Genomic DNA, 27,958 nt, shown 5'->3' with positions numbered 1-27,958 from the left:
AGACAGACAGACAGACAGACAGACAGACAGACAGATATGTAATGCGTATCATGCTGGGTTGACTGTCCATCGGATGGTTTCATGTAGTCCCAGGTCTACACTGGGACGCTCTACTGTGTGTAGACTCACATCTGTGTGTGTGTGTGTGTGTGTGTGTGTGTGTGTGTGTGTGTGTGTGTGTGTGTGTGTGTGTGTGTGTGTGTGTGTGTGTGTGTGTGTGTGTGTGTGTGTGTGTGTGTGTGTTTAGTGTACGGGAATTGGGAACACACGTTCAGTGAGCAGCTGTCCAACACATCGTATGATAACTGATTCCCTTTTTCAAATATTCCTAGTTTCAATTAGTTAATGTGCAGGAGCCACGGCAGCAAACGGATAATATATCATTCATCGACAGGGCCTCAATAATTAACGAGGTGCAGCTAATCTCTGCCCCAACCAAAAGGACTGGCATGGTATTCACGCCAGGCGCCCTACCATCGGCGGGCGCCCCCTTGTGGTAAGATGTGTCAACAACATGACGATGCTCAGTGTTGTGCAATAGTAGCGTGTATCGACTATCGGTAGGATAACAGTAGAAAAGTATAGTTTGGATCATGTCGTGTTCATTTTCTCTGTCGGATTGCTCAGACTGACATGAACAGCGAGATTTAGGCAGACAGTCACTACCTCCCCTTCCTGCTCACCGTGTTCTTCTCCTTGGCAACGGTCAGCTGACCTAAATAGAGTTTAGGGAAGCCCATTCAGCCACACCAGCCAGCGATGCGCACATGCAGTACACAGACCGGGTGTCGGTCTCATTCACACTCGCTCTGATGCACACATGGAGCCCGCCGGCGGCTCCGACCACGGCCTCATGACTCTCGACATTAACTCTTCCCCACAGCAGAAAGAACTCACACAGACGCCGCTTCTTAAGATCTGGGTACCGTGGATGGGCAGCAACTTGAATCGAAGGAGAGGATGTGAGTAAAACGGCATGAGCAAACTTCTTAGCAAAAAGTTTGTCCGAGTAGCAATATTCTCTTATCGGTTTTAGCTTCGTGCTTCTGTTTCTAGTCCAACATCTGTATCGATCAGCAGAATTGTTGAGAAAGCTATCGTATTCCCTCAATGTGATATAAAGGATAGGCCGAATTGCCTGTATTCAGGCCATAAACACTAATTGGTTTTTAAGCAGAGGGATTGACGCAGGTAGGGCAGGGGATTAGGGTTCTGATTTGTGACAAATAGAAAAAGAGTCAAGGGTCCCAAGCCGTACTGGATATATGTTATGTATGTCATGTATGTTATGTATGTCATGTATGTTATGTATGGTATGTATGGTATGTATGTATGTATGTATGTATGTATGTATGTATGTATGTATGTATGTATGTATGTATGTATGTATGTATAATATCTATTTAGATATAATACCTATTTAGATTTTTTTAAGTAGTCCTATATGTTATTTTAGTATTTTTGAGATAGGAATGTGAGAAGGTTGTTGTATTCACCATCGAGAATACTTGGCAATTAGCCTGAACAGTATCTGCTAATAAGATGAAATATGCTTGTCTCTATCTTTCTATGTTTATGTACTTTATTTACAGATACATGAGATAGACCACCAACCACAGACACAGACAAACTCATCACATGATGCATTGTACCCTAATTTAGAGACACTGGAACCGGCTCTTATCTTAATGAAGATTACACACACACACACACACACACACACACACACACACACACACACACACACACACACACACACACACACACACACACACACACACACACACACACACACACACCTGACTTCCAAACCTCACCATTTGGTTGATGCCAAGATATCAAGTTCCTTTATTTATTTACTTCTTTATTTAGCAAGAGTGCAAGAAAAAACGTTGCATTTTCTCTGTATCCAATGTCGTTAGTATAGTGGCCTGAGCTAACCCAAACCCTGTGTGGTTTTATAAAATAAAATCAATATTGTGATTGCAGCGTCCGTGCCGCAGTTCACCAACGCTCCCACCATGATAGTGATGGTGGGCTTACCAGCCAGGGGAAAGACCTACATCTCAAAGAAGCTTGCCAGATACCTCAACTGGATCGGAGTTCCCACCAAGGGTCTGTTTTCTAAACCAATCCCTGCCATCTATACGCACGTAGAGAAACCCAAAACTTTGGGTTTTAACATAAGCATAACATAAGCACTCATCGTCTAACACAGTATTGTAGCAGTGTGTCTCTCTTGTTCCCACTCTCCACTGTTAAACTGGATCGTATGTTGTTTTTTTTTGTGTATTATTCCACAGTGTTTAACGTGGGTCAGTACCGCAGAGAGGCTGTTCAGACCTACAAGAACTTTGAATTCTTCAGAGTGGACAACGAGGAAGGAATGGCAATCCGCAAGTAAGACCAACACACATAATAGCTTTTTGAAACATCATAAAACAAACATTGAGTTAATGTTATCGTGGGTATACTGGCCATCGGGCATATCGGGACAAACCCTGGTGGGCCAACGCATTATAGGGCTTGTGGACAATCAATAAATCCATAACGTTTTTACCGGCCCTGTCTATCTCTTTACCGGCTCTGTCCATCTCTTAACCGGCCCTGTCTATCTCTTTACCGGCTCTGTCTATCTCTTAACCGGCCCTGTCTATCTCTTTACCGGCTCTGTCTATCTCCTAACCGGCTTTGTCTATCTCTTAACCGGCCCTGTCTATCTCTTAACCGGCTCTGTCTATCTCTTAACCGGCCCTGTCTATCTCTTAACCGGCTCTGTCTATCTCTTTACCGGCTCTGTCTATCTCCTAACCGGCTTTGTCTATCTCTTAACCGGCCCTGTCTATCTCTTAACCGGCTCTGTCTATCTCTTAACCGGCCCTGTCTATCTCTTAACCGGCTCTGTCTATCTCTTTACCGGCTCTGTCTATCTCTTAACCGGCCCTGTCTATCTCTTTACCGGCTCTGTCTATCTCATTACCGGCTCCAAATTATATGTTTGGATACGTTAAGGAATAATATATATATATATATATATATATATATATATATATATATATATATATATATATATATATATATATTATTTTTTTTTTTTTTTTTCATTTAATTAATAATTTCATTTATTAATTCAATGAAAAAAATACCGGCTCATTTTCATTTAATTAATAAATGAAAATGTTAATAATTATTATGACTAAGTAATGTTAATTTCAATGAATTACGGAGAAGGGATGGGATTAAATAAGTGTAAACTTCTTCCCACCCCTTTTCGAACATGTTACAATTATCAAGTATTTATCATTTATGTATCGAATTATGCTTTCTATTTTGTTTAACATCAATAATTTCTGTATGATATATATTTTTTGTTTTCTTTTACATGTTCGAAATAAATTTAAATCAAAATCAAAAATCAAAAAATCTGTCTGTGCTTTTTTTTGGGCTTGGTCATTCGGAGAGCGACTGAGAGCGTGCTGCGTGCGTTTTCCGGGACTGGGCTCATTGGCCAATCACTACGTTAACATTATAGACCAGTGCAATAAGTAGCATGCAGTCACGAGAGGCCAAACAAATGACATGGACAGCAAAATGTCAAAAGTAAAGGAGTGCTTTAAAGATTTGACAAGAAAAGAAGTTGGCGTTCGAGGGCATAGGCCCCCAACCGTAACCGCAACCGTAATATAAATGAGAAAGTAATTTATATTTCAATCCTGAAAAACATTTACAAATCCTTCGGTGTGCGTCTATTGGTATTGAGACTGACCTTTGACTCCATTTTTGTCTGTCTATCTGTCTGTCAGGGCATGTGCGGCAGCTGCCCTGAAGGACCTGGCTGCGTACTTCACTCAGGAACAGGGACAAGTGGCCGTGAGTAGGAGGACAAACAGGGCTGTCCAGCTGATGCAGATCAAATGATTAGCTACCAAAGACCAGCATCAGCCCTCTGACTTGTCCGTACTTGTCTTGATGTTTTCAACCAAGAGGAAAACTACGCTCATACTGATCCCCACGATGGTGTATGAAGATGTCATGCTAACGTGAGTGTGTTTCTAGGTGTTTGATGCCACTAATACGACCGAAGAGAGGAGAGCGCTTATATTGTGCTTTGCAAAGGAGAGGGGCTACAAGGCAAGCAAATTAAACAGATTGTTAGCTTTTAGATGGCTATAAAACAGGTGGCGTCAATTATGTAACACCGACAAAGTATGCCAGTGTGCTGTTCAAACCAATGTAACTGTTACGTCTCCTTCCCCGAAAAGGTATTCTTTGTGGAATCGATGTGCAATGACCCTGACATCATTGCAGAGAATATACAGGTGATGATGATAAATGATAAAGGGGCATGATGTTTTATACCTTGTATGACACAAATTAACGAGCAATATTGCGATTGCATGCACAATTATTTGATAATTGATCTCCTGCCCTTTTGTTGTCGTCAATCCCATGGGTGTGTGGTTGACTTCTGTTCACAGCAAGTGAAGTTAGGAAGTCCGGATTACGCCGATCGAGACACAGAGGAGGCGATGCAAGACTTCATTCAGCGTATTGGATGTTATGAAGCAACCTATGTCCCCATAGATGATAAGACAGACAGGTACTGCCATGTAACAATAACGACAAAATGAAGCATTTGATAGGAAAAGGGGAAGTTTGGCAGTTTTACTAAAATGATGCAATGTTCTAATGTTTACCATGCAATATACCGTTACACCATTGTATTCCTTGTATAGTTGCAATAATGTAGCTGTACACTTGTGTTAATCATTTAATGTAGGGTGTACGATCTATATCTATCTCTTTTTATCTTTGTTTATGATGTTTTATATTATTTTGTTATTTTAGTTTGCATTGCTTCTAGTTATTTTCGGTATACATTATTGGTGATTTTCTCATTTTACATTTCTTCTGAAGAACTAAGTTCTTCAGTTTCCTGTCCGGGATTAATACATTATCTTATCATGTATTATCTGGTTGCACTATTGATTTAAATGATGAGAATAACACTGAGGTTGGTACTCATTTGTAATGTGCGCTAGGAGGCTGTCCTACATCAAGATCTTCAACGTGGGCAGCAGATACCTGGTGAACCGGGTCCAGGGTCACATCCAGAGCCGGATCGTCTACTACCTCATGAACATCCACGTCACACCGCGCTCCATCTACCTGACCCGCCACGGGGAGAGTGAACTCAACCTGCTGGGACGTATCGGGGGGGACTCAGGGCTGTCACCGCGGGGCCAGAGGGTCAGTAACACGGTTAGCATCAGGCCAGTCCTAACCCAAAGTGGACCCATCAAAGCTAATGTTACCTAACTTAAGAGAGTTAATTAACATTAGCTTAGGTTAGCTAACTTTAGGTTTGGTTACTTTAGGTTAGGTTACTCTAAGTGAGTTAACTTTAGGTGGGTTCATTTTAAGTAAGGGAAATTAAGGTTAGTAAAAGGTAGGTTAGGTATCTTTAAGTTAGTTTAGGGTAGTTCACTTTAGGTGTATAAACTTTAGGTTAGGTAACTCTTTGTTAGTTAACATTTGGTATTTAAGCGGAGGGAGATTAAGCAGGGTGTTCATTCAGTCCCTTTTATGACTAATGAATAAATAATGATCTATTTAATTATTATTCATATTTTATCATTATATTTCTCAACCAATCATTGTGTTGAACAACCTTCAGTATGCACAGGCTTTGGCCGGCTTCATCGAGGGCCAGAACATCAGTGACCTGAAGGTGTGGACCAGTCACATGAAGCGGACCATTCAGACGGCAGAGGCTCTGGGCGCCCAGTATGAACAGTGGAAGGCCCTCAATGAAATTGATGCTGTGAGTCTGGACGTATATCACCATTTAACATCCTTTACGATGTTAGGATACATATTTTCTATTGCGTATAAAGTTCATTCAATATTAGTAAAGCAGTTACAGTTCATTAAAAATCCATCTTGTGTAATAAATCTGATGGTGGATAGCATCCACATTTTTACAAGTATACGATTCTCCTCTCTACCTGCAAGGCTCTTGCATGGCTCTGCTCTACTATCTCACCGAGCTCCTCCATCCCTACACCACGGTCATGCATGGGGTACAGATCCTTCTGTACTGGGCCGTTGCCCCTGGGCTCCGGAGCTATCTTCTCAGACATATGAGGGAGGCCGACCACTGCATTTAAATCAGCTCTTCAAACCCACTTCTTCACCACAGCCTTTAAATAACCCTCTCCTCTTTATCACTAACCCCTCCACCACCCAATCCACTCTGTTCTTATGTTTTACTCACCTTGTTTCACCTGTTCTGACCTGTTCAGGTCTGCACTTCTTTTCTTTTTCTTTATTTTCTCTTGCTTGTTACTTTACCCTGAGACGCAGGTTCACTTGTTCTTTCACTTTATGGTACTGGTTTAACTACAGGGGGAGTTTGCAAAACTCTGCTAATACTACTTTAATTACAACAAAAGTAAAAAGACACCAACCATCATATCTCCAGAATCATTCTGTGTGAGGTGAAATAAAATACGTCCCTCTGTCTCTCCCAGGGCGTGTGTGAGGAGCTGACCTATGAGGAGATACAGGAGAAATTCCCAGAAGAGTTTGCGCTGAGGGACCAGGACAAGTTTCGCTATCGTTACCCCAAGGGGGAAGTAGGTGCTACTCCTCCTTATGTCGTATAGAAGTACCATCTTTCCCCCTTGGGAAGTATGTCCTACTCCTACTAATGTTTTGTAGATATACCACCTTTCCCTCTTGGGAAGTATGTGCTGCTACTCCTAACGTTGGTTAGACGTTCCACCTTCTTCCCATTTGGGATGTAGCCTAATCCTCCTTATCCCTTTCAAATTGATCATTTGTAAGAGAATAGAGAGCATTATCATGGGGAAGTAGGTGGTTACTTCTATTGAACATAATTATCATGCTGTCTGTTCCATTTCAAATGATGAATGCCTGCGGAAGATGTAGATGAATGTCACACAGTAATGAGATCTGTCCCTCTGGCGTGCGCTAGTCATACGAGGACATGGTTCACCGTCTGGAGCCAGTCATCATGGAGCTGGAGAGGCAAGAGAATGTGCTGGTCGTGTGCCACCAGGCCGTCATGCGCTGCCTGCTGGCCTACTTCCTGGATAAATCCTCAGGTACTAGGGCCAAAAAGCCAACCCCCAGGGTCAGCTCCTCCTCCTGCTGTTCGATTTCACCTCTGTGTGAGGATGCCAGACGCCTCATTAATCCTGGATTGTTAACTTAATTTGACTTTGCCTCTCACTCACCTGTTTAAAATAGGGGACTTGCCTTATCTGAGATGTCCTCTGCACACGGTGCTCAAGCTCACCCCACAAGCCTACGGTAAGCGGCCAATGATCTGCCCCGTCAGTGTGTAGGAGTTATGAACAACAACCAGGTTCTCTTATTGAAGCTCTTCATGTGTGCTCTTTTACAGGGTGTAAAGTCGAGCCCTTTTTTCTGAACATTGAAGCAGTGAACACACACCGAGATCGACCCGCGGTACGGATGTTATATTTATATAATACTATACCACTATTCTGTACATAAGTCAGGTCTGAATTCATACTGCAGGACTTGATAACACCTTGCCGACAGGTAAACTATGTCAAAAGTTATGTCTTGTATGTCTTTTTTTTTCTTGTTTTTCTAGAACGTCGACGTCAGTAGAGAACCAGCGGATGCCCTGCAGACCGTCCCTGATCACATATGATGACGACTGGGAAATATCGACTAAAATGACTTACCCAATACCTATTAGCTGCAATGTTTTCTCAACATTGTTTCACAATGGGAGTCCAGGTCTTGCCTTAATGTTAGAAAATAGCAGTTCCCAAACAAACAACAAATATATGGTAGGCCTTCGATACAATATTTATAATCTAAAGACAAGTCACCACTTAGCCTTCGCCATGTTAATAATGAATTTTGTATGTTTGTTGTTTTGGCATATTGATACATTTGTAATCATTGAAATAAGAAAAAATACTCTAGCATTGTCACCGAGCCTTTCTTTAGGGAAAAAAAGCTTACATAGATTTGAATGTGTATTGATGCCACTTATTCTAAAACCATTTTGCCATCATATAACGTCATTCTCCAAAGCATGGAATTATACGATGAAAAAGGGGAAAGGCATCTCTAAATAGTTTACATGCATGTTATTTTTACATCAATGTCACATTTTTGTGGTCCCCCATTTAAAGTCAACCATGGCAGCAGTGTGTGAAACGCTCAGAATGGACCCACATACTAAAGCGTGGCTGCTGTTTTCAACCAAAGCAGGACTACAATATTCTGACTAAACTTCTGGAAAACACTTTGTTTTGCTTGCGTTTGAAACCTCATTAGCTGGCTGTGGTAGGCTACAGCTAATCACCCATCGGAGCAAGTTATTCAACAGTTGAAACGGAGCGGCTCTGGGGCGAGAGCCTGCCCCTCGCTGCTAAAACAACTCGGGTTTAAATGTGGGGTTTGTTTCCCCAGTCTCGCCACGCTGCTTCACATTCCCGCCGACTTCGTAGTGGCATCGAGACTTGGATATATTCGTCTGCAGCATATGATATGTTAATACGGACATGATGTCTTTTCATATCAAATGCGTTTTGTTCATTTTTACGTGTTGTGTACAAGAGGGATTATCAGGGGGATACAAGGTAGGCCCACATCTTGGAGCGGAGGAGCATCTACAGGTGAGGCCATGTGGAGCTTTAAGATTGGACTTTATCACGCTAGCTATAAGTCTTCGTAGATAAAGGCATCCTTACAACATAGAATGTCGAATGATGTGATTTAACGCGTGAATTACCGAATCCCTCATAAGTATATGCATGGCGAAATATGTCAATAAAAATCATGATTTAAAAAATGTAGTAGGCCTACTTTTTGTGCATTGTAAATCATTCTAATCGTGAGTCTACGGTGAACACCAAACTGATGGTTGTTCTAGGCTATATAAAAGTTAGTTAGCCTGCAAACTGTAGGCTGCTTTATTACTGCTTAACATGAGGCAAAATCCAAATACCATTTTCGTTATTATTCAGGTCTAGGCCACTTTGAAAACCTGAGCAATACACCGACAAAGGCATGGATTGTATGCAAGATTAAGATATGAACCCAGACCATGAAACCCAGCTACCCTTCTGTACACTAAATACATATACTTTAATAACCAATCATCAGGGCTTCACACAGGCCTCTGAGATTGCAATGACTGGTTTTGCTAAAAAGAGAACTGCAAATGCAGGATAATAAGTAAATTACTTTTCTGTCAAATTCCCATTTTCAACATCAGTAAAAATGAATATAATGCTAAACACTAAGTCTTAAATGGCTATTCTACTACAAGGACAATATTCATGAAATAACAGTAAACAGACTGACTCCATGCTCATTTCTGTTTCAGAGAGCAAAGCGTCAAAGCAAAGCGGCAAAGTCCATGGTAAGTATTGCTGGGGTTTCCTCGGGAATATCATACACTCGTATTACACATTATGGTGTTTCAATAAGATATGAGGGATATGGAACAGCCGGTGATGAGAAGCAAAATTAGGATTGTTATTATTGCCATTGTAGTTATCGTTTCATATCATTAAATGATCATCAGATGCTGGTTAGTCAAGAGAACGAACAACATTAAATTGCTTGGTGTTTTGGCCCTACTCAAAGTAAAGAAAAGCCTTCCTTCAGATAAGGACGTAACTTATACCTTATATGGAAGAACTGTAAATCTCAGCTATTTCAGGACAATTCCAGTATATTCCTTGCACATTAGTTCTAGAGATGTGAATGTGAACCCAGTAGCCATTGTTATGGTGGAAACAGCAGCAGAGCAGCTTCTGTAAGGGCCCATTAGAGGCAGGGTGCTCTGACAGCTGCTGACCTGACCCGCGGCCCCGCCAAGCTGTGGGCAGCGTTGACCAGAGGGGTTTCGGCAGGCGCCATGTGGTACCCGGGTAAACACAGGGGGGGGGGCGGGGGGGGGAACCCTGCAGAGACGTTCTCTGTGATGTCGTCTTAACTTATCATGGCAAAGCTATGAGCTTAGCTAGTGTAACCATTATGGCGGGGAACTGAATACACTAGTTACAGTAAGAAGATAGCAGGCGGTGTGTGACTGGTTTATGCACCAATAAGACGTGTTTCACAATTAAAAAAAGACTTAACTAACGTTGACTCTAGAAAATGTCAGGTAAGAGATGGACTTTGTTGCCAGTCAGTGCAGAACTCAAAACGTATTCTAGTTTGGACCAAACATCTAATACAGATACAGTTGGTCTATGACCAACAGAAAGTATTTCAAACATTTGTCCTCTATATTGCCCAACCGTCTCTGAGCTTGAGTTCCTGACGATGTGGGGCTCTCAGTTGAAGGTGACGGGCTACCACGTCCGGTGTGCGCTGGTCTCCCGCTACGCCCTGACCACGGTGCGCAGCTCCGTGTGGAACCCGCTGCCCGTCACTAAGGAGGCGGCCTTTGAGGTGGACCTGCCGGCCTCCGCCTTCATCTCCAACTTCACCATGTGAGTCGCCGCCTGCACGTCGGACCCCCACCGCCCATCCCCCCCGTCCCCGTCGCGTCCAATGACAGTTTGGGCGGGGGAAACGCTGGTGTGATGTTCAACGGGAGCTTCTCAGGTGGCCCCGTTCAGCACGGCATTGTTGTTTTGTATTGGGATTTTTTTCATTGGGTCAAAGACACCCTGAGTCACCCTATCCATGTGCAGCACATGAAGCGGTCGTCGACATGACACTGAAGGCGAAGTGCATCGGTCTGTCAGATGTCCTGGTAGGTGGAAGATTTTCAGATTTAGCAAATATATCTTTTTGTTGTTTTGCTTAGAGGAGGCTTACCTGTGGACAGCTCTGGGACATATTTTCATGTTGATTTCTATAATATATATATATATATATATATATATATAAAAATATGCAACATGTTCATTATGGTTAGGGTAAGCTTAACCCTAGCCCTAACCAGAACCCATCTGGCCGAAGGTAGAAGAAAACAATATTTTAATCATGACTCAAAACAAACAACGTCCCCTTACGAAATAACCATTTAGGTAAGCGCCCAGTGGCAATGGAGAGAGTCTAGAAATGATGTCAGCAACTTAAACAGGAGCTAATATTCCAGTCAATGCTTGGAGGGCTCGAAACCACTATGCTATTTCTTCAACGCTAAATATAAACCAAACAAACAAGTCAACACGGCCAGCCGTACCACAGCCTGGAGCCGGGCTGGGAGCGGAAGCTGGCCACAAGATGAATGGCAGGCTTTGTAAACAGAAGCCAGAAATGTAATCGAGAAAATGACGGGAGTTTACCACGCTTCCTCTGACTTTCTCCTCTGTACAGTTTACCAAGGCTCCCGGCCAGCGCCGACATACAGTACACACACACACACACACACACACACATAGCACTCAAACACAACCTTTCACACACATTTCTCTTTTTTGACTTATTTTTCTCACTAGCCTATCAGTTGTATGGGCACAGAATCTCTCACTCTTTATCCCTCCATCTCACACACTTGCAGCACATACATGCACACTCATGTCTAAACACACACACCACACACACACACACACACACACACACACACACACACACACACACACACACACACGCGCAAACACTTTCACACACCCATACGTGTTGCCATGTATAGTCAGTGCTAACAGCACGAGGCCAGCGGCCCCCAAGGGGGGAGAGCAGGCTGTGGGAGAGTGTGTTGCGTGGAGCTCCTGTGTGTTGGACTGAGAGCCCTGTGTTCAGTCTGGAGGTCAGCCTGGTCCCCCGCCTGCCACACATGCAAACATAAGCCCCTCCGTTTTCCAGCCCTGCCCTGCCTCATGGCGCTGTGTCGCCAACAAGACCTGCTTCAAGACCGCCAGCTTCATTTTTGATGGGCCCTGCATGGTTTGCTTCTCCTGGGGTATATTTGTTCAAAAGAAACAGCGTGTCCTTAATTTAGCACCCTGTCACATGATATATTCACCTTGGTGACGAGGGGGAAAAAATTAAAATCGACCAACTGGATGTGTATAGTGGGTGCTTGTTTCTGGTAGTGCTGGGTTCGTGTGTGTGTTTGAGTGTGTGTGTGCTTGTGTGTGTTTGGGAGGGGAGGGTATCCCCTGGAACTGCGCTGTTAGATCCCTACTCACAGATTTAGTTTTCCGAGGGAAAAGACCCATGAGCTCTCTTCCGATTCCCTCTTCCTCAGCCGCCTGATGACCTCACCTTTTTCCAAGCCACACCTTTTCGAATTTGAGAAAAAATAAATCCCCGTACAAACGGCACTCACGGCACGCACACCGCATGCCTGTGTGTTGGCTAAGTCCCCCAACCGGCGGCAGCTCGCTGCGTTCTGAGGATTTGCCGCGGTGTAAAAACACAAACTGTGTGTGCAAACTGTGGCCGATTCAACCGATCACCCCTTCACGGCGGGTCTCTAGTGGCAGCCCCCCGGGCAGGGCTTGTTGTTAAACCCCATATATTATTATGATGCCTGGGGCTCAGACAAAGAACCGGTTCCTATTCCAAATTTCCTGTTTCCCATCAGCACCTCCGATGGCAAGGTGCACGTGGCCCAGGTACAGGAACGCACGGCGGCCAGGAAGATGTACGACGCCGCCAAGAAACAAGGGAAGACCGCCGGCCTTGTGGCTACAAAGTCAGTAGGAGATAGAAATGGATGAGTGATTAATCTCCCATTTCAACAAATGTCCAATGTATGTTTGTTTTTCATTTATATAATAGTAATAGCGCCACATACTGTCAGAGGAGTCATCCAGCGTGATTGTTCTGTTTTGTGTGCGATCATCAAAGGGAACGGGAGATAGAGAAGTTCCGCGTTGCAGTGAGCGTGCCACCAGGGGCAGAGATGTCCTTCTCCCTGTCCTATGAGGAGCTCCTCCCGCGGCGACTGGGGCACTACGAGCTCAGCCTGGGGCTCAGACCCGGGCAGCCGGTCCAGAACCTCACACTGGACGTCATCATCGAGGAGAGAACGGGCATCAGCTTCCTCAGGGTCCTACCGCTGAAGACCAGCCGGCTGATGTCCAACACCGTCAAAGGTTAAACAAGTCAAACAATCATATCGTTGTAATTCTAATCATTATATGTGTTTTACTAGCATTTCAAAAATAGGTGTGGCGCGCACATCCAAAAGTAATCCACAGGTGCTAGACAATAGTATTGAATGTAAGGAAAAAGGGAGGGTCTGCACACTGTTTAGATGCTCCAGAATTGGATTTATTAACAGGCAACTAGTTAATATACTTAGCATTTTGCCATTCCACAGAGTCCCTCCACTGTGATAAGATCACTTGACCTTCTCTGTTGGCCTAACAGCATAACTGCTCATGATGTGGCTCAAACATTCGCAACGCCTAGTCTGTTGGACCTAATGGTGATGTCATTTCTGTGCTGACTTGAAGCAGAGGCTGGCGTCCCTCCATCCACTCACGTGGAACACAACGCGGGCTACGCGCGGGTCCGCTACAGCCCCACCCTCCAGCAGCAGAACGCCGTCTCCTCCCGGGGCCTCAACGTGGACTTTATCATCCAGTACGATGTGGAGCTCAGAGACCTCATCGGGGATATCCAGGTCTGCACCCTTATTTAGTTTGCCTTTCTGTTTACATTGTATTATAATGACCTCGCCGCTGACTGAGGAAGGTCCAGTCATTAGTACTGTACGAGTATTTATTAGTACCAACCTGGTTACTGTAAGGCCGTAACCAACGCCAAACGGCACACACACAAACACGCACTTTACACACACGTATATTTGTCTAATATACCGTATATATATATATATATTTATACGAGTTGGCTTTACCAATGATGTAAGTAGTATTGAGAATAGATTGTCTTCATATAAAAAAAAAAAAAAACTAAACTAACGTTTAGGAACTTTTCCTTTTAATACCCCAGGGGAATGCATGAACGCCTCGACATGTTTCGATTGGTAGTGATTTTCACCTCTTGTAATTGATTTATTTTCATTTTGAAAGCAACAACATATGGAAGCAATGGTAATGGTTGTTTAGAACTGAAAATCCGTCTGCCAGGACAACGTGACGTTTTCCCTTTAGTACTCTATTTGACTGGAACTATTTAGCAGGTGTCCATATATCAGGGGTTAGCCTAATTTAATTATTTTTTTCTGTTGACTAAAATGTAAGGACTTTTGGTAGACTAAAACTACGGAGGAAAACAATGACTAAAATGTGACCAAAAACTAATAAGCATTTTCGTCTAAAGACTAAGACTAAATCTAAAATAGCTGACAAAATTAACACTGTCACGGAAACACTCACTCCGCAGATCTCTGACACCTTCAACGCGCATCTCCTCATATTTCTGTTCTAACCAAGGCCCTCCCCCAGCTGACCTGCTGATTAGCCAGCCACACTGATTGACAGCTAGAACATTCCAATACATGCACATGGAACAACTTATATAACGGACAACGATATACATTAGCAAATGCATAAAACACAAACTCTTAAAGAGTCCCAAGGTCGCTACAGTATTTTTTGAGATGAGTGAAAGTCTGCATGAAGTGCCAACTATTAATTTGCCAGTTTGTCTCCTTGGCTCTCTCCAGGTATACGACGGCTACTTTGTGCACTATTTTGCACCCCGGGGCCTTCCTGTGGTTCCCAAGGACGTCATATTTGTCATAGACGTCAGCGGCTCCATGATTGGCACGAAGATAAAACAGGTCAAATAAATAAATGTATTGTCAAAATATCTGTTAGATTTGATGGTATTGAGTCGCTTTATTGCTTGCGATGATAATAAACCTGTTGGATAACATTCCTGTGCTCCTGTGTGTAACCAGACGAAGCAGGCCATGCACACCATCCTGGGAGACCTGAGAGAGGCCGACCACTTCAACATCATCACCTTCTCAGACAAGGTCCACACATGGAGGAAGGGCCGGACGGTGCGCGCCACTCGCCACAACGTTCGGGACGCCAAAGATTTTGTGAGGAGGATCATTGCAGAGGGATGTGAGTTGGTATGCTAGGTCAAATTTAAGGGACCCTTACCCTCTAATGTTTTGTTGATTATTAAAGTGTAATTTCAGTATTCTAGTCTAATTAAAGGTGACATATTATACTGCCAGGTGTGATTCTGATTAACCATTACAAGCCTTTTTAGGTGGACACACCCACGTGTGAAGTCAGAAGAAGCATATTTTCAAAACGGCTTGTGACGGCTAATCCCACTCACACCTGGTGGTATAATGCGTCACCTTTAACGATCATAATCCGTTTTACAAACTTTATTTATTTTTAACTTTATTTATTTATTTTGCTTTTCTTTCTTTATTAAACCTCTTTCTTTCATTTCCCTCCTTGTCCTTCCCCGGCCCCAGGGACCAATATCAACGCAGCACTGCTTTCAGCCGCCCAGCTCGTCAATCCCCGTCCGTCCGGCCCCCCCGGTCCGGCGTCCTCCAGCGACCGCCGCGTCCCGCTGGTCATCTTCCTGACCGACGGCGAGGCGACCGTCGGCGTGACGACCGGCGACGTCATCCTCGGCAACGCCCACACGGCCCTAGGCTCGGCCTCGCTGTTCGGCCTGGCCTTCGGGGACGACGCCGACCTCCCCCTGCTGAGGCGGCTGGCCCTGGAGAACCGCGGCGTGGCCCGCATGGTGTACGAGGACGCCGACGCCGCCCTGCAGCTCAAGGGCTTCTACGACGAGGTGGCCAGCCCCCTGCTGTCGGACGTGCAGCTGTCCTACCTGGACGACCGGGCGTTTGACGTCAGCCGCTCCCTCTTCCCCCACTACTTCCAGGGCTCGGAGCTGGTGGTCGCCGGGAGGCTGCGGCCGGGCCCCGGGGGCTTGAAGGTGTCCCTGAGCGCGGTGGGCGCCGAGCGGGCGGTGAAGGTGGAGCGCGCCGCCGCCGCCGCCCACGGAGCCGAGGGGAACGGTGTGGCGGGGAGTGTGGGGGGACGGGCGGGGATCTCCAGCTTTGTGCGTCGGCTGTGGGCGTACCTCACCATCAAAGAGCTGCTGCAGGCCAAGCTCAACGCCACCGACCAGGCCACCCAGAGGCTTCTCACGGACAAGGCCACGAAGCTCTCCCTCAAGTACAACTTTGTCACGCCCGTCACCTCCCTCGTGGTCGTGAAGCCCGACGAGGACCAGGCAGCGCGCAGGCCAGCCACGACCACGGCGACCACGACGACCTCGAAGCCCGTCCCCTCAACCACTACTGTTACTACTACTACCAGCAAAGCGCCGGCTCATGCTAATGCTAAGAAGCCCAACCCACCATCGAATCCACGGACTAACAAATCGAAACCAGACGTCTCAAGGGTTAAGACGCCTCTTCCTCAACCACCACCCCCTCCTCCGGGCATCGGCCACATGCTGCAGCCCAGGAGATCCCCCTCACTGCCTACGGCGACGAAAACCACGACTCCCTCGTCCAGCAAGAAACACACGACGACTGCGAGTCCCAGTTCAGTAAGAACCCCCCCAGCACCACTATCAGGTAAAATACCAGCCCCTGCTGCCCCGGACTCCCGTAGAGCACCAAAGGCCTCCAATCCTCTGCATCACTTCTATAAAACAGCACATCCACCCGCTCCGGGGAAAACCTCCACCGCCCCATATCCCACCGCAGCAAAAACAGCAACCGCTCCGTTGACGACGGACAAAACCCCCAAACAAACCTCCACCACGCCAGCCACGTCCACCGTCGCACCCGTGCAGAGCTTGGTCAATGCCGTGGCTTTAGCCCCGCCCCCAGCGCTCACAGCCCAGCCCCCGCCGTCCAGCAGCACGGCCCCGCCTCCTGCCCGACTCCCCCGGCCGACCTCTGAGGCGGAGAACGGCACCGTGATGGAGGCCCGCCCCTTGGAGGTCCCCACTGTGATGAACGGCCTGCGGTCCGCCTTGGACGCCCGCCCAACTCCGGCGCCGGAGCCCGGTTTCCAAGACGACAACGACACCACAGACACGGAGGAAGACGTTGAGGACGACATGGAGGTCAGGGTAGCGACCCTTCTGTCCGGCACCTTTGCCCCTATGCCGGGAGTCACCGATGGGCCTAAGCCCTGGGAGGCCGCGGGACTCCTGGGTAGGTACACTCCATGGCAGGGGACGAATGTCAAATGTATTATTCATGGTATTTATACGGTAGGAGGTTTGTTTTTGTGCCCCAAGAAGTCACCGGCAGCAATGGGTCGTATATAAAGAAAGACACATTTGAGGCAGCATGAAAATGAACGATGCCTCATCCGTTTTCCCCATTTGTGTTTTTCCTCATCTGTCCACTAGATGTCTCTACCTCCATTCAGATTCAGAGAAAAGGTGAGGAAATGGCCTACAGCTATATATCTTACATTGAGAGTGTTGCATAATATTGTAACGTCTGAACCGTTTTTTGTTGCAAGTAATCTTTATTTTGCTCCAATCGTTTTTGTACAGATATGGACCTGGTGAAAGGTGAGTGTTTCTCATCATGATACAAGAGTTTGCCTCTGAGATTTAGAATTTATAAAAGTTAATTAATGTTTGAATGCATTTGACCAGATTACGATGCCATCTATGACTACGACTATGATATCAACTATGATTCCTGTAAGTACACGTCAATTACTTAAACTAATTTTCTCTCTAAAACCAGATAAAAAAATAAATAAAATAACATACATGATGTTGTCTTTTAGGGGAGGACACAGCCAACACCGAATCATTCGGTACGTGTTTTTTTATTATTCATTTTATTCATTCGATGTATATCAAATGCTGTGTTTATATATTTCATGGTACGGCAGCTAGTGTATTACAACTAGTAGTGATCATCAAGCTGCTGTGTTCAATGCCTGTTGAGCGTTGGGTCCAGTGCTTGGGGCTGGGGAGAAAATTCTGCCCTTAGGTTAAATGTACTTTTCTTTTAGGGTCTCCGTCGACACTGAGCTCCGTCAGGGTGTTTTCCTCGTCAGGTTAGTAGCTTTCATTACATTTCATATTTTATACACAAAAAAAAGAAGGCACAGAATCAAATTATTGTTCACTTTAACATTTCTTGATTGGCCACACTTTGACTATTGTAGTGGATGGAGATCCTCATTTTGTGGTCCAGCTGCCTAAGTTGCACCAGAACCTTTGTTTCACTGTGGATGGACGGCCCAAGGATGTTCTGAGACTTCTGGAGGACCCAGAAAGAGGTACAGTCAATATTACCTCTGGACATGTTGGTAAATTATTAATTTGAGATAAAGTGGATTGATAAGACCAGTAATCTACGATGGCCATTTGCCATTAATTCTGTATGTATAAGATGCTAAAGATAGTTGACTAAGCAATAGTCAACAATCATTGGAAAAATGCAGACATAGCAGTATGCTCTAATTCTGCTGGCTTATAGATGTTTTTCTGTTTATTGACATTCATTAAACCAATGACCCATTAACCTATTTAATGTGTTTTGTCTCTGTTACCCTAACAGGGATCATTGTTGACGGACACTTAATCGGAGCTCCGTTCAAACTTGGCGCAGAGGACCGCCCCCGCACCTACTTCCACCAATTGGTGATCTCCTCTTCCAAGGGCGGGTCTTCTGGCGTCATGATCACCCTCACACTGGATGCTGTGGTGGTGGAAGGGGAGGGGCGAGACATCTTGTCTGTCAATCAGCCGGGGTTCGTGACCAGACAGGGTGTCAGTGTTGCTGTGGACAAACAGCGGAACTGCTGGATTGAGATGGCCAAGGATGTTCGTTTTCTGGTTCTGTTTCACCACTACAAACACCCCAGCTATCTGCAGGTGTCCCACCTCGGCTTCTACATCGCAAACGGGCGCGGCCTCTCCTCTACCACGGAAGGCCTACTCGGTAGACCTCATTCACATGATGTTTAACATTTCCCTTTCCCTTTCTCCTATCCTATAATAAACCTGCTCACCATCTCTCCCCCCCCGTCCCTACCCGGATTTTTTTTCAGGTCAGTTTCAGCACATCGATATGAGCGTTACCACAGTGACGGATCGGGCTGACTCAGGACTTCCCCACCCCCACCACAGCCACAACCAACACCCCGCCAAGGAGGGAGTGCTGGCCAGGGGCGAGCTCCGGCTGGGCTCCACGCGCATGCAGGTCACCTTGCAGGACAAGAGCCTGAAAGACACGGCGCGGAAACGCCACGGCGCAAAGTGTTGGGTGGTGCCCAAGGCGGAGGTGGAGCGGCTCCTGGGACGCCCGTACCACAGCTATGTGGTGGAGCGCCTGTGAGCCACGGGGGTGGGTCAGCAGAGGGGGCAAAGGACAGAACACTGGGGACGGCAGGCTGCCAGCGTGACAGACAGGTCTGCAGCCCTGCCTTGATGAGTCATGCGTTGCCTCCCTGAGGGCTGGGCGATGCTGGTGGTTGGAGCGGAGGCTGATGCAGGAGAGGACGGGCGTATATAAGGCTGAACCAACGATGTCTCAGACAAGTGAGGAATGAGCTAACACAATCCAGCCCTAGATACCAAAGGTAGATATAAGGGTACGTTTGCTGAAGCAAACTCCAAAGATATATTGCACACAGAATGCATTTATATATGAATAATTATTATTTAGAGAAGTTATTATTTAGATTCTATTTTCATGCTTGGAAATGTATATAACAGATTACTGCATGCATGTACAGTAGGCTATGTATGTATGTACTGTATATATGTATAAATAACTATAAAGTTGACAAGGCAATTATACACTGGTGTAAAGGACTCAATCCAATGTAAGGAAAGAAAACCAACAGGAATTGATGGGTGTTTCCAGGTTTGCCATGTGCTTTTTTTATTTTTGTATCACTTCATTCATAGTTTAATTCATTTTAATTGTTACACAAGACATTAGGCGTTGTTCACAAACTAGTGGTCAAACAAGGACTGTAAGTTGTCTACTACTCAGCCTGAACTATTTCTTTTGCCAATCTTGAAGGATATTGTCAAAAGTATTTCCAAAGGCCAAACTGGATGGAAATTGAAACAGTATAACCACACATTAGGCATTGTTTTTTTTGATAAATAAAAATAAAAAGTTGAAAGTGAGGAAGTGGTGGGTTCCAAACATAAATACACTCAAAGAATATTGTAGTTTTTATATATGCAATATGATTCCAGATGAAGACCACACACAATTTTGAACGGAGCATAATGTGAAACTGCTGTGAATAAAGTTGTATAGGTCGCTAAGAATTCGGCCAACCACTGTCATCAAAACCTGTTTGTTAACAGAATGTCCCATAATGCAACACCGGAATGATTAATTAAGAGAAGGTAAACATAAACACATGACACAGCAAAAAGTACAAACAAAGAAATTATATATAATAAGTGCATCACATTGAAAACGTGGTTTTCTCAGTTATAACATATACTAATAGCATAGCATATTCAGCATTTGACATTGACTTTCCACCAGCGCATCGTTAGAATTCAAATAAATAGATAACAATAAGACACAAAAAATAAAAACATGTATTAAACGTTGTTTAGTGTTGTTAAGGGGAATTAGTAAGCCACAGCCTTAACCTTGCTTAGTGTGTGAGAGAAACTCTTCAATATTATTTGACGAGCGAAAGCCACAACTAGACACAACTCTCAATGACATGTACGGACTCAAATAATTATTCCTGGTTTCTTCATTGAGATGTGCAATGAAAACCTCATTCGGTTTTCTTTTTCAACGTACGCAACCACGCAGCAGCATGGACCTCTGAGAGACTGAAGACCATGCTGTGGTTATTGTCTAACATCAGCAGGTAGTTGCCTTTTGAACAAGGGGCAGATTTTCAGCTAATGACTTCTAAAAAAACAAAACAGAATCAATTTGTTAGCCTAAATGTATTGACCCCCAAATTAAGGCTAAAACCAAATCAACTACATTGGTTCAGTGGTGTGGGGGCGGTATGTCTCACCGTGGCCCTACCAGCCCCCTGCTTGGCTACAGGCTTGTTTAAGGTTATTGAAGTGTACGTCCAGTTCTTCGCAGCAATATTAAGATCTTTACAGGAATGGCAATCTGGGTCAGAAAACACAAGGGTTGGAACAACCAAGACACAATGTGGTGCTTTCACTGTGAGCTGAAATTTCAGTCATCGCCCTCTTCACTCAAAAGTGAAACTTTGCTAGTAGGTCAAATATCCAAGACTCTCCTGACATACATTCCGTGATCCCTGGCACATTCCCTTCCGTTACAAGAGGCCTCCTTCTGTGATAACTTTACATATGTATGTTTATCACGTTACAAATCCTCCTCGAGACCACCTCACTAAGAACTAGCAGGTCCTCTGTACGCTCTCTCATCTCTCTCACTCTCTCATGCCTTCTTCAGGTTACGCCACCGGTGTTTCACCCTCAGCTCTGTAAACTTCATAACTTCAGCAAGTGAAATGTGCACCAATATAGAATAGCAATAAAACTCTTAATTTGAATAATTTTAAGTGTTAAAAAGGAATCTATTCTCGATTTCGAAAAATCAACAATCACACGTAACACGTAAACAACGGAAAATGTTTTGAGAGGATGGGGGGCGGGTAGGACAGTTATTAGCAACCAGTTTTAGCTTGCTTGCTAGCACAGGGAACACGACAGCAGTTGATGGAAAGCCCGTTTATAAAGAGCTGCTCACCACGTTTTTTCGCCTGACCAAAGTATTTTGCCAAAACAAGCAGAAGGAGTCTACTGGTAAAAGAGCGAGTAAGATAAAAAGAGAGAGTGAGACAGAGAGAGAGAGAAAGAGACAGAGAGAGAAAGCAGGGTTGGCATTGAAAATGCGTGGAATGGTCCAGCCTTCACATCCCAGTGATATAATGCTATGTACAACACTACCATGTGTAAAAGATGCATGCATGTGAAGTGGAAGCCACCCGGCAATAAGGTGACCGCCAAGCCATTTTCATTTACCCAAATCAATCCTCTGCAATTTAGACTTTTCCATCAACTAACGTCCGTATCAAGAATGATATTCTGGAGAGAACATGAACAGCTCATTAGTGTCCCAGTATTAGTGGAGAACTGAGGGGAAATGACAGATTTGACAATGGAATAATAATGAGCTCATCAACCCTGCTTTTCAGTGACAGATAAGATGTGAACATGAACAACGTGTTTGTGTGTGTGTGTGTGAGTATGTGTTTCAACACCTATAAGAGAGAGAGGGACATGGGGGGAGGTGCAGAGCCAACAAAACCAGACCAAAGCCTGGACCGCCCAATCAATTAAAACCCCTCCCCAAGCAGCTCCACATCAACGCGTTACCTCAGGCTCTGCCTCTTTTGCCAAACCCTTTTCCCTCCTCTCTGGCCCCCCCGCTCTCCCGGGAGAGGCCCCCCCGGCCGCTCACTGCTCATCCTCCCCGAACACGTCGTTCTGTTTGCGCTTCATGTTCTCAAAGTCAAACTCGCTCCCCGTCATACGCTTGTAGATGTCCTTGATGTCGTTGCAGGTGGTCTCGAAGTGGGTGGTGGCGTCGTAGGACCGCGAGGCGAACACCTGGCGACAACACTTGAGTTATTACACCTATACTACCTGGATGCCTAGCATCGATTTATATTGATATATTTATAGATATATGTTATATGTTTATATCATTATATCATTATTGAGTTCACATTCTGTTTCTCTCTGCAGGTCATTGTGAAACACAAATGTGTATATCTGAATAGTCTCACGAGGCTTCATCAACATCAATGTCTAAAGTGTAATATATATATAAATACAGCATGTCAATTTCATGTGCATACAGGTGAAACCGTGTTCCCACTCACCTGGCTTTCAGTGCCATCATCTGTGGGCTCGTAAAGGTCACTTATAGCCACAAACCTGGAAAACAACGAGTACCATAATCAAACTACGACTGACAATACCATGAATATGTATCCTATAATGCAGTGTATTCTGAGACATGACTGACAATAGCCCAGATATGACTACGTTTCCCATAATGCAGTGTGTTACTTCTGGTCAATGGGCTCCAGGAGTTCCAGGGCTGGCTCTATCTCCGCCTCTGGCTCGCTGGTCTCCACCGTGGTGCTGATGATGGCGATGTATTTCCCCTGCGCCGCCACGTTGTGGGCGTAGGAGATCATGCACACGTAGATGTCTGGAGGGAGGAGAGGGGGGAGCAAAGGTCAAAGTGGACTCGGGGAGACAAAAGAGCAGAGGAAAGAAAGGCTGGAAACCATAATTGGGGGCGAGTATTACTCGCCCCCAATTGTGCGTGTCATTGTCCATTACCAAGTATGGACAATGACAGAGCAAAAATAGTCATATCCCGATAGACATAACAAGAAAATGTAACTAGGCGGAAATCTCAAAATTACTGCATTAGAAATGCTTTTTCATTTCTCTTTTTATCCTTTAGAAGACAAAATGCTGCGTTGCTGTGTTTGTCACTAAATGGCTCATCTGGTCAGCATAAGCCGGGAATAGGTGTCTGCTCTGACCTGACTTGCGGTTGACCTGATTCTGAGGTATGATGATCTGGCAGGAGTTGGCGTCGTTGGTGTTTTTGATTGGGTGGCTGAGGACGCATATCACACGGATCACCTGGCCCGCCTTGCGCACGCGGTCCTGGATGTAGCTGGGGTCACAGATGAGCTGCTTACAACGAGCCACCTGCATCCATGTGGGGGAGACAAACCAAAGCAGAGATGGATCTGGGTCACCCGCAGCCAAAACCCCACCATGTTGTGGTCATTCTGACAATCACACACGCCCACCCACGTTCAGGGAATGGGTGTGACTTATTGAAAGACATTTCTAGGATCTCAAACAACAAAAAAACATTACAAAGTAACTTTATGCATTACATTAGACACAGGAGATATAACATGGCACTTGCTGATCCAGAATACAAAGGAAAAGACAAATCAGTTTACCTCTCCCTCAGACTTCACGCCGACCACATGACCGTCTTCCATCACGATGTCGTCCACTGGCTTGTTCAGCATGTAAGTGCCGCCATAGATTGCGCTCAACCTGTGGCCACAAATAATAATTAAATCAAAAGTCAAAAACACTGATACTACATATGCGATAATGAGCATTCTAAGTACAGATGAACAATAGCTGTACGTAAGATGGAGGTGACATACCTGGCAAATCCCTGTGGCAGCTCCCCCAGGCCGTACAGGGGGTACAGGTATGGGCTCTTCCCGTAGCGAGCCAGCGACTCACTGTACAGTTTGATGCGGTTCACGGTCTCCAGACAGGGGACATCCAGGTAACTGGCGGAGCGAGGAGAGGTGCAGGGGTTGGTAAGTACGTAAACATGATAAAAGTAACCCAGAGCTGAGCATATTCCTATTCAGTGATTCTGATGTGTCTTAAGCCTGAATCAAATGGAGCGCTAGACTCCTCAAATAATCATTTAGATCCTTAAAGATTATTTTGCCTGTTTCCAGACACGGCTGAATGCTATGATGTTATTCCCTTTAAATATTAAGCCTCCGGTGAAACCGTGACCGAGAAAATCTGGCATTGTTGAATGTGAGTATATCATCGTGATCTAACAAGGCTTTAAAAACATGGCAAAACAAAATGTTCCTCAAATTAATACCTCTGATTAGACCAAACACACTGAAATAAGCACCTAAAGAATAAACCTAAAAAACTGTGAACTGTGAGTGAAACAACCACAGCTATCAGTCTCTGAACTCTGAAATTATTCCATCGCCGGTAGCATGCGAGTGCTGCCCTTACTCGTCCGTCCTGTAGAGGGCCAGGGCGTGGCCGGTGAAGTCAATGACATCTTGGCCCAGGTCAAACTTCTTGTACACGTCCCTCATGGTTGTGGCCTTTGGGTCCACCCCCTCAAAGGTCTTGGGGTCGTTCTCGTCAAAGTTGGCCACAAACACTAAGAACTTGCGGAACCGTCTCTTCTCAAACATTCCCATGAGATCTGGTGAACGAAACAGAGAAAGACAGCTGTTGAAAGAGGTATCCCGTTTTCCTTTGATTTGCATCTGTGGTCCTAAACTGTACCGGAGAGAGTGTCAGGGGAACCTACTCGAAGCGAGCGCCTCGGTCTCAGTGGACGGCACCTTGTAGATCTTTCCTCCCTTGTACACGAAGCTTCCCTCCACCACCTTGAAGTCCAGATAGCGGGTGACCTCGGTGTACAGCAGCATCTTCACAAGCTGACCTGAACTCATCCAGTTAGACGTCCACACAGTTAGGCCACGTTCGGTTAATGACCGCTTTATAATCATATAGTAGTCAGTAATAAGATAGCACTTCTTCATCACCTTATTAGCTACCATGTCAATCAAGATGTGCAACCAATAATTCAAATTGTATTAGATGTTGGAGGATGGAGCTACGTAAACATATAAGCTATGTAAATCATTTTTCTTCTTTGGTTTTTAATCAATGCAGACAGTTTTATGCAAACATAATGCAATACTGACCGTTGGCCATGAGGAACTTTGGGATCAGGTCAACATTCCAGTCTCTTCCTCTGCCCATTGACTCGGGAGGGCTATCTGGGAGGCCAAAGCGCTTGTAAAGCTGAAAGACAAACATCATCATCAGCCTAAATAGCTAGCAATTGTAATACTGCTGCATCAGGAAGGCAAGGGCATTATTCAATCAAAATGGCAACCCCTGACACACAATAGCGAGCAACAGCCTACAGGACTTAATATGATGTAACAGGGATCATAAAATGTATTGATTATTTGTATTACTCCTAAAGAATATCACAGCGAGGACCGCAGCTTTTACCTCCTCTAGGGGGGTGATGGATGAGCTCTCTCCACCATAGTAGGGGTTTCTGTCCATGTGAAGCACCTTCTTCCCATTCACAGACATAATCCCAGACAGAATGCATTCCTGGTGAGAAAAATGTCACTTACAATTAAAAAATCGAAATATATATACATACAAAAAATATCTTTGCAAAAACATAAAGCCCTATTTGAATATCAATTGTAGCAATGTATAGGTTAAGAAAGGTGGATTAGTCAAATATAATGCAGAAGGATGCAGAAAGGTGAATGAAGGTTGTGCGCATGCGCCAAATGACCGCATCCGTGTCTACCATGTATCAGCTGTTATAATAATAATAATAATAATAATAATAATAACAAAATAATAAAGCTAATAACAATAATTATTCTATTTATTATAGAAGGCTAATGTATCATTTGTGCAAACGCTACCGCATAGGTCTATATATCGACTATAAAAAAGGGTTGAAAGCAGGCTATAGAAATAAGAATCCCATTATTAAGAAAGCAAATACTAACAAACAATCCAAACTATTCAGTGTATCAAGTTAAATGTTACATTCATATTAATCTGATCAAACCCTACCCGAGCTTTGGCACATCCTAGACTAGAGAGAGGCCTCAGTGATCGGTACCGTGATATAGGGTTACGCCTAGGATGCTCTTTTAAACGGTGTCAAAGAACGGCGCATTGGCTGCCGTCAAGAATTGCCAGACGTGTTCCATTGTGGCATACAGACTTCATTGATTGATATGTTGATGTTAACATGTTTCATAACAATATTTCATCATGTTTCGCCCATCCACAGGGATGCAGGAACGATTGCCTCATTGGGTGGTAACCCGTTAGCGGGGCCGAAGTAAACCAATAGTCCAGATAGGCCATCTAAGCATATATGATTTCAATAGAGCCTCAAAGGCTTCGTCACTTACTGTGAGTCCGGTGCCCAGAACGATCACATCATATTCCTCATCCATGTTGTATCACTGCCACTCCTGTCTCGCCCTCTTCAGACCAGTGAAATTGAAGGGAGTTGATGAAAAAAAGCTGCCAATGAGTCAAGCAATGAGCGCAGTTCGCTTTCTTTGACCAAGTGTGTTCAATGACTTCACTTTAAGTTGAATAGTATTTATTTATCATTAGACAAAAATGCGAGCGGAATATATTCCACACTGTCACCGGCGAGGACGACCAAAGATGGCCCTAAACGTGGAACACTCTGGAATGGTATTCTGCCGCGGCTGCAAATAGTGCCCATCCTCCGACACTTCCCATTCACACCACATTATAGAAAGTGATGATTTCGATTGCTGTAATCCCCTTTCAGAAATTGTTTTAAAGAGTTATTTGGTAGGTTATAATGTTGGTATAATAATTTTTCTTATAATTTGACATTGTCTCTTAAATAGGCTCTTTGTCTAAATCTCCATATATTTCTTCTGTTCTTTTCAATTGAGATAGATGCTGTAGCAATTCATGGATGAAAGTATATCCCTCCGCCACCACGGCACTGGCGGAAGGGAGTTGTTTTCACTGACCAGAAAAGAACCTTTTCAACCAAATTACCGTAACTAAAGTAACCATCAGAGCTATGTCGGATAGTTTTACTCCATGGTTCATATGTTTCTTTTGCAGTATGTGGTATATTAAAATGGCAATAGGAACATGTACGTATCTGTTAGGGCCATTATTAATCGATCAGCCACGATCATAAACTAAGCAATGATCGCAGAACAGGGCGAAGGCGTGGACCTCCGTGGTCCAAATATCAGCACCATGGACAGCTGCCAGGTACCCCAGACCCCCGTCCAGGACACGACAAAGGAAACACGTAGAGCACATAGTGACAACACACGTTATGACGCACCTGCTTGATGCATTTATTTATTTAAATATTAGGGCAATAATACATAATTTTCTTTATTTAGATCCCACATGTGTTTAAATACTACAACATATGCCATGCTTAATAACATATCGTAAGGCAGCGTCAATAATTATGTAGCCTACGCCATATTCCGCTGTGAATTTGTGACTACTGTCGTCAACCAGAACATTTTCACGATAGTTACGAATTACGATTCGATGTTGGAAAGAGTAAGCAGCTGCTGCCGTAGTCTCCGAAACAAGTAGTTATTGGCTTCTGTACAGGGTGAGCTGGCCGAAAGGGGCCGGAAGTGGAGCTTTCGGCAGGGCGAGCTGAACGGTA

General features: G+C 44.7%; 3 protein-coding genes across 5 annotated transcripts; 2 read left to right on the top strand and 1 right to left on the bottom strand.

The window, feature by feature from the left end:
* Positions 1-563: 563 nt before the first annotated feature.
* Positions 564-8,867, top strand: LOC115555563 (6-phosphofructo-2-kinase/fructose-2,6-bisphosphatase 1). Of its 2 annotated transcripts, XM_030372872.1 has the most exons (14): positions 564-962; positions 1,990-2,115; positions 2,304-2,400; positions 3,804-3,870; positions 4,057-4,131; positions 4,263-4,319; positions 4,479-4,600; positions 5,043-5,250; positions 5,678-5,824; positions 6,534-6,638; positions 7,001-7,130; positions 7,276-7,338; positions 7,433-7,497; positions 7,649-8,867. In XM_030372872.1, the coding sequence occupies exons 1-14, from the start codon at positions 821-823 to the stop codon at positions 7,706-7,708; spliced, it is 1,464 nt and encodes a 487-aa protein (XP_030228732.1). In that variant the 5' UTR covers positions 564-820; the 3' UTR covers positions 7,709-8,867. The 2 variants fall into 2 exon arrangements, with proteins under 2 accessions (XP_030228732.1, XP_030229441.1); XM_030373581.1 differs by lacking the exons at positions 564-962; positions 1,990-2,115; positions 2,304-2,400; positions 3,804-3,870; positions 4,057-4,131 and adding an exon at positions 3,880-4,040.
* On the top strand, positions 8,476-20,307 carry itih6 (inter-alpha-trypsin inhibitor heavy chain family member 6). 2 transcript variants are annotated; one of them, XM_030371739.1, is made up of 17 exons: positions 8,476-8,687; positions 9,401-9,436; positions 10,363-10,517; positions 12,563-12,673; positions 12,829-13,076; positions 13,443-13,609; positions 14,615-14,731; positions 14,852-15,023; positions 15,392-17,107; positions 17,308-17,340; positions 17,458-17,475; positions 17,563-17,610; positions 17,700-17,729; positions 17,931-17,975; positions 18,087-18,200; positions 18,482-18,865; positions 18,975-20,307. In XM_030371739.1, the coding sequence occupies exons 1-17, from the start codon at positions 8,574-8,576 to the stop codon at positions 19,259-19,261; spliced, it is 3,795 nt and encodes a 1,264-aa protein (XP_030227599.1). In that variant the 5' UTR covers positions 8,476-8,573; the 3' UTR covers positions 19,262-20,307. The 2 variants fall into 2 exon arrangements, with proteins under 2 accessions (XP_030227599.1, XP_030227028.1); XM_030371168.1 differs by having other exon boundaries at positions 13,440-13,609.
* gdi1 (GDP dissociation inhibitor 1) lies at positions 19,776-26,981 on the bottom strand. Its single transcript, XM_030375913.1, has 11 exons — positions 26,682-26,981; positions 25,744-25,851; positions 25,428-25,527; positions 25,028-25,162; positions 24,721-24,919; positions 24,114-24,245; positions 23,898-23,997; positions 23,463-23,634; positions 22,975-23,119; positions 22,785-22,839; positions 19,776-22,509 (listed from the first exon to the last, which is right to left on the bottom strand). The coding sequence occupies exons 1-11, from the start codon at positions 26,724-26,726 to the stop codon at positions 22,357-22,359; spliced, it is 1,344 nt and encodes a 447-aa protein (XP_030231773.1). The 5' UTR covers positions 26,727-26,981; the 3' UTR covers positions 19,776-22,356.
* Between the last annotated feature and the right edge of the window lie 977 nt (positions 26,982-27,958).

This window comes from Gadus morhua, chromosome 1 (assembly GCF_902167405.1).
Source record: "Gadus morhua chromosome 1, gadMor3.0, whole genome shotgun sequence".
In the NCBI taxonomy this organism is placed as follows: Eukaryota; Metazoa; Chordata; class Actinopteri; order Gadiformes; family Gadidae; genus Gadus; species Gadus morhua.
Note: the sequence above shows the minus strand (reverse complement) of the source record. Positions and strands in the feature narration are given on the sequence as shown.

What these genes read in the sequence shown, in the direction of transcription:
- itih6 (XM_030371168.1), top strand. Translation starts at nt 8,574, where the DNA reads ATGATGTCTTTTCATATCAAATGCGTTTTGTTCATTTTTACGTGTTGT. An exon ending in ACCTCATCGGGGATATCCAG is followed by an intron (nt 13,610 to 14,614) that starts GTCTGCACCCTT and finishes GGCTCTCTCCAG; the next exon opens with GTATACGACGGCTACTTTGT. An exon ending in AGCCAACACCGAATCATTCG is followed by an intron (nt 17,730 to 17,930) that starts GTACGTGTTTTT and finishes CTTTTCTTTTAG; the next exon opens with GGTCTCCGTCGACACTGAGC.
- gdi1 (XM_030375913.1), bottom strand. Translation starts at nt 26,726, where the DNA reads ATGGATGAGGAATATGATGTGATCGTTCTGGGCACCGGACTCACA. An exon ending in TTCTGGGCACCGGACTCACA is followed by an intron (nt 25,852 to 26,681) that starts GTAAGTGACGAA and finishes TTTTCTCACCAG; the next exon opens with GAATGCATTCTGTCTGGGAT. An exon ending in CTGCCACAGGGATTTGCCAG is followed by an intron (nt 23,998 to 24,113) that starts GTATGTCACCTC and finishes TTGTGGCCACAG; the next exon opens with GTTGAGCGCAATCTATGGCG.
- LOC115555563 (XM_030372872.1), top strand. Translation starts at nt 821, where the DNA reads ATGGAGCCCGCCGGCGGCTCCGACCACGGCCTCATGACTCTCGACATT. An exon ending in CCCTCAATGAAATTGATGCT is followed by an intron (nt 5,825 to 6,533) that starts GTGAGTCTGGAC and finishes TGTCTCTCCCAG; the next exon opens with GGCGTGTGTGAGGAGCTGAC. An exon ending in GCTCACCCCACAAGCCTACG is followed by an intron (nt 7,339 to 7,432) that starts GTAAGCGGCCAA and finishes GCTCTTTTACAG; the next exon opens with GGTGTAAAGTCGAGCCCTTT.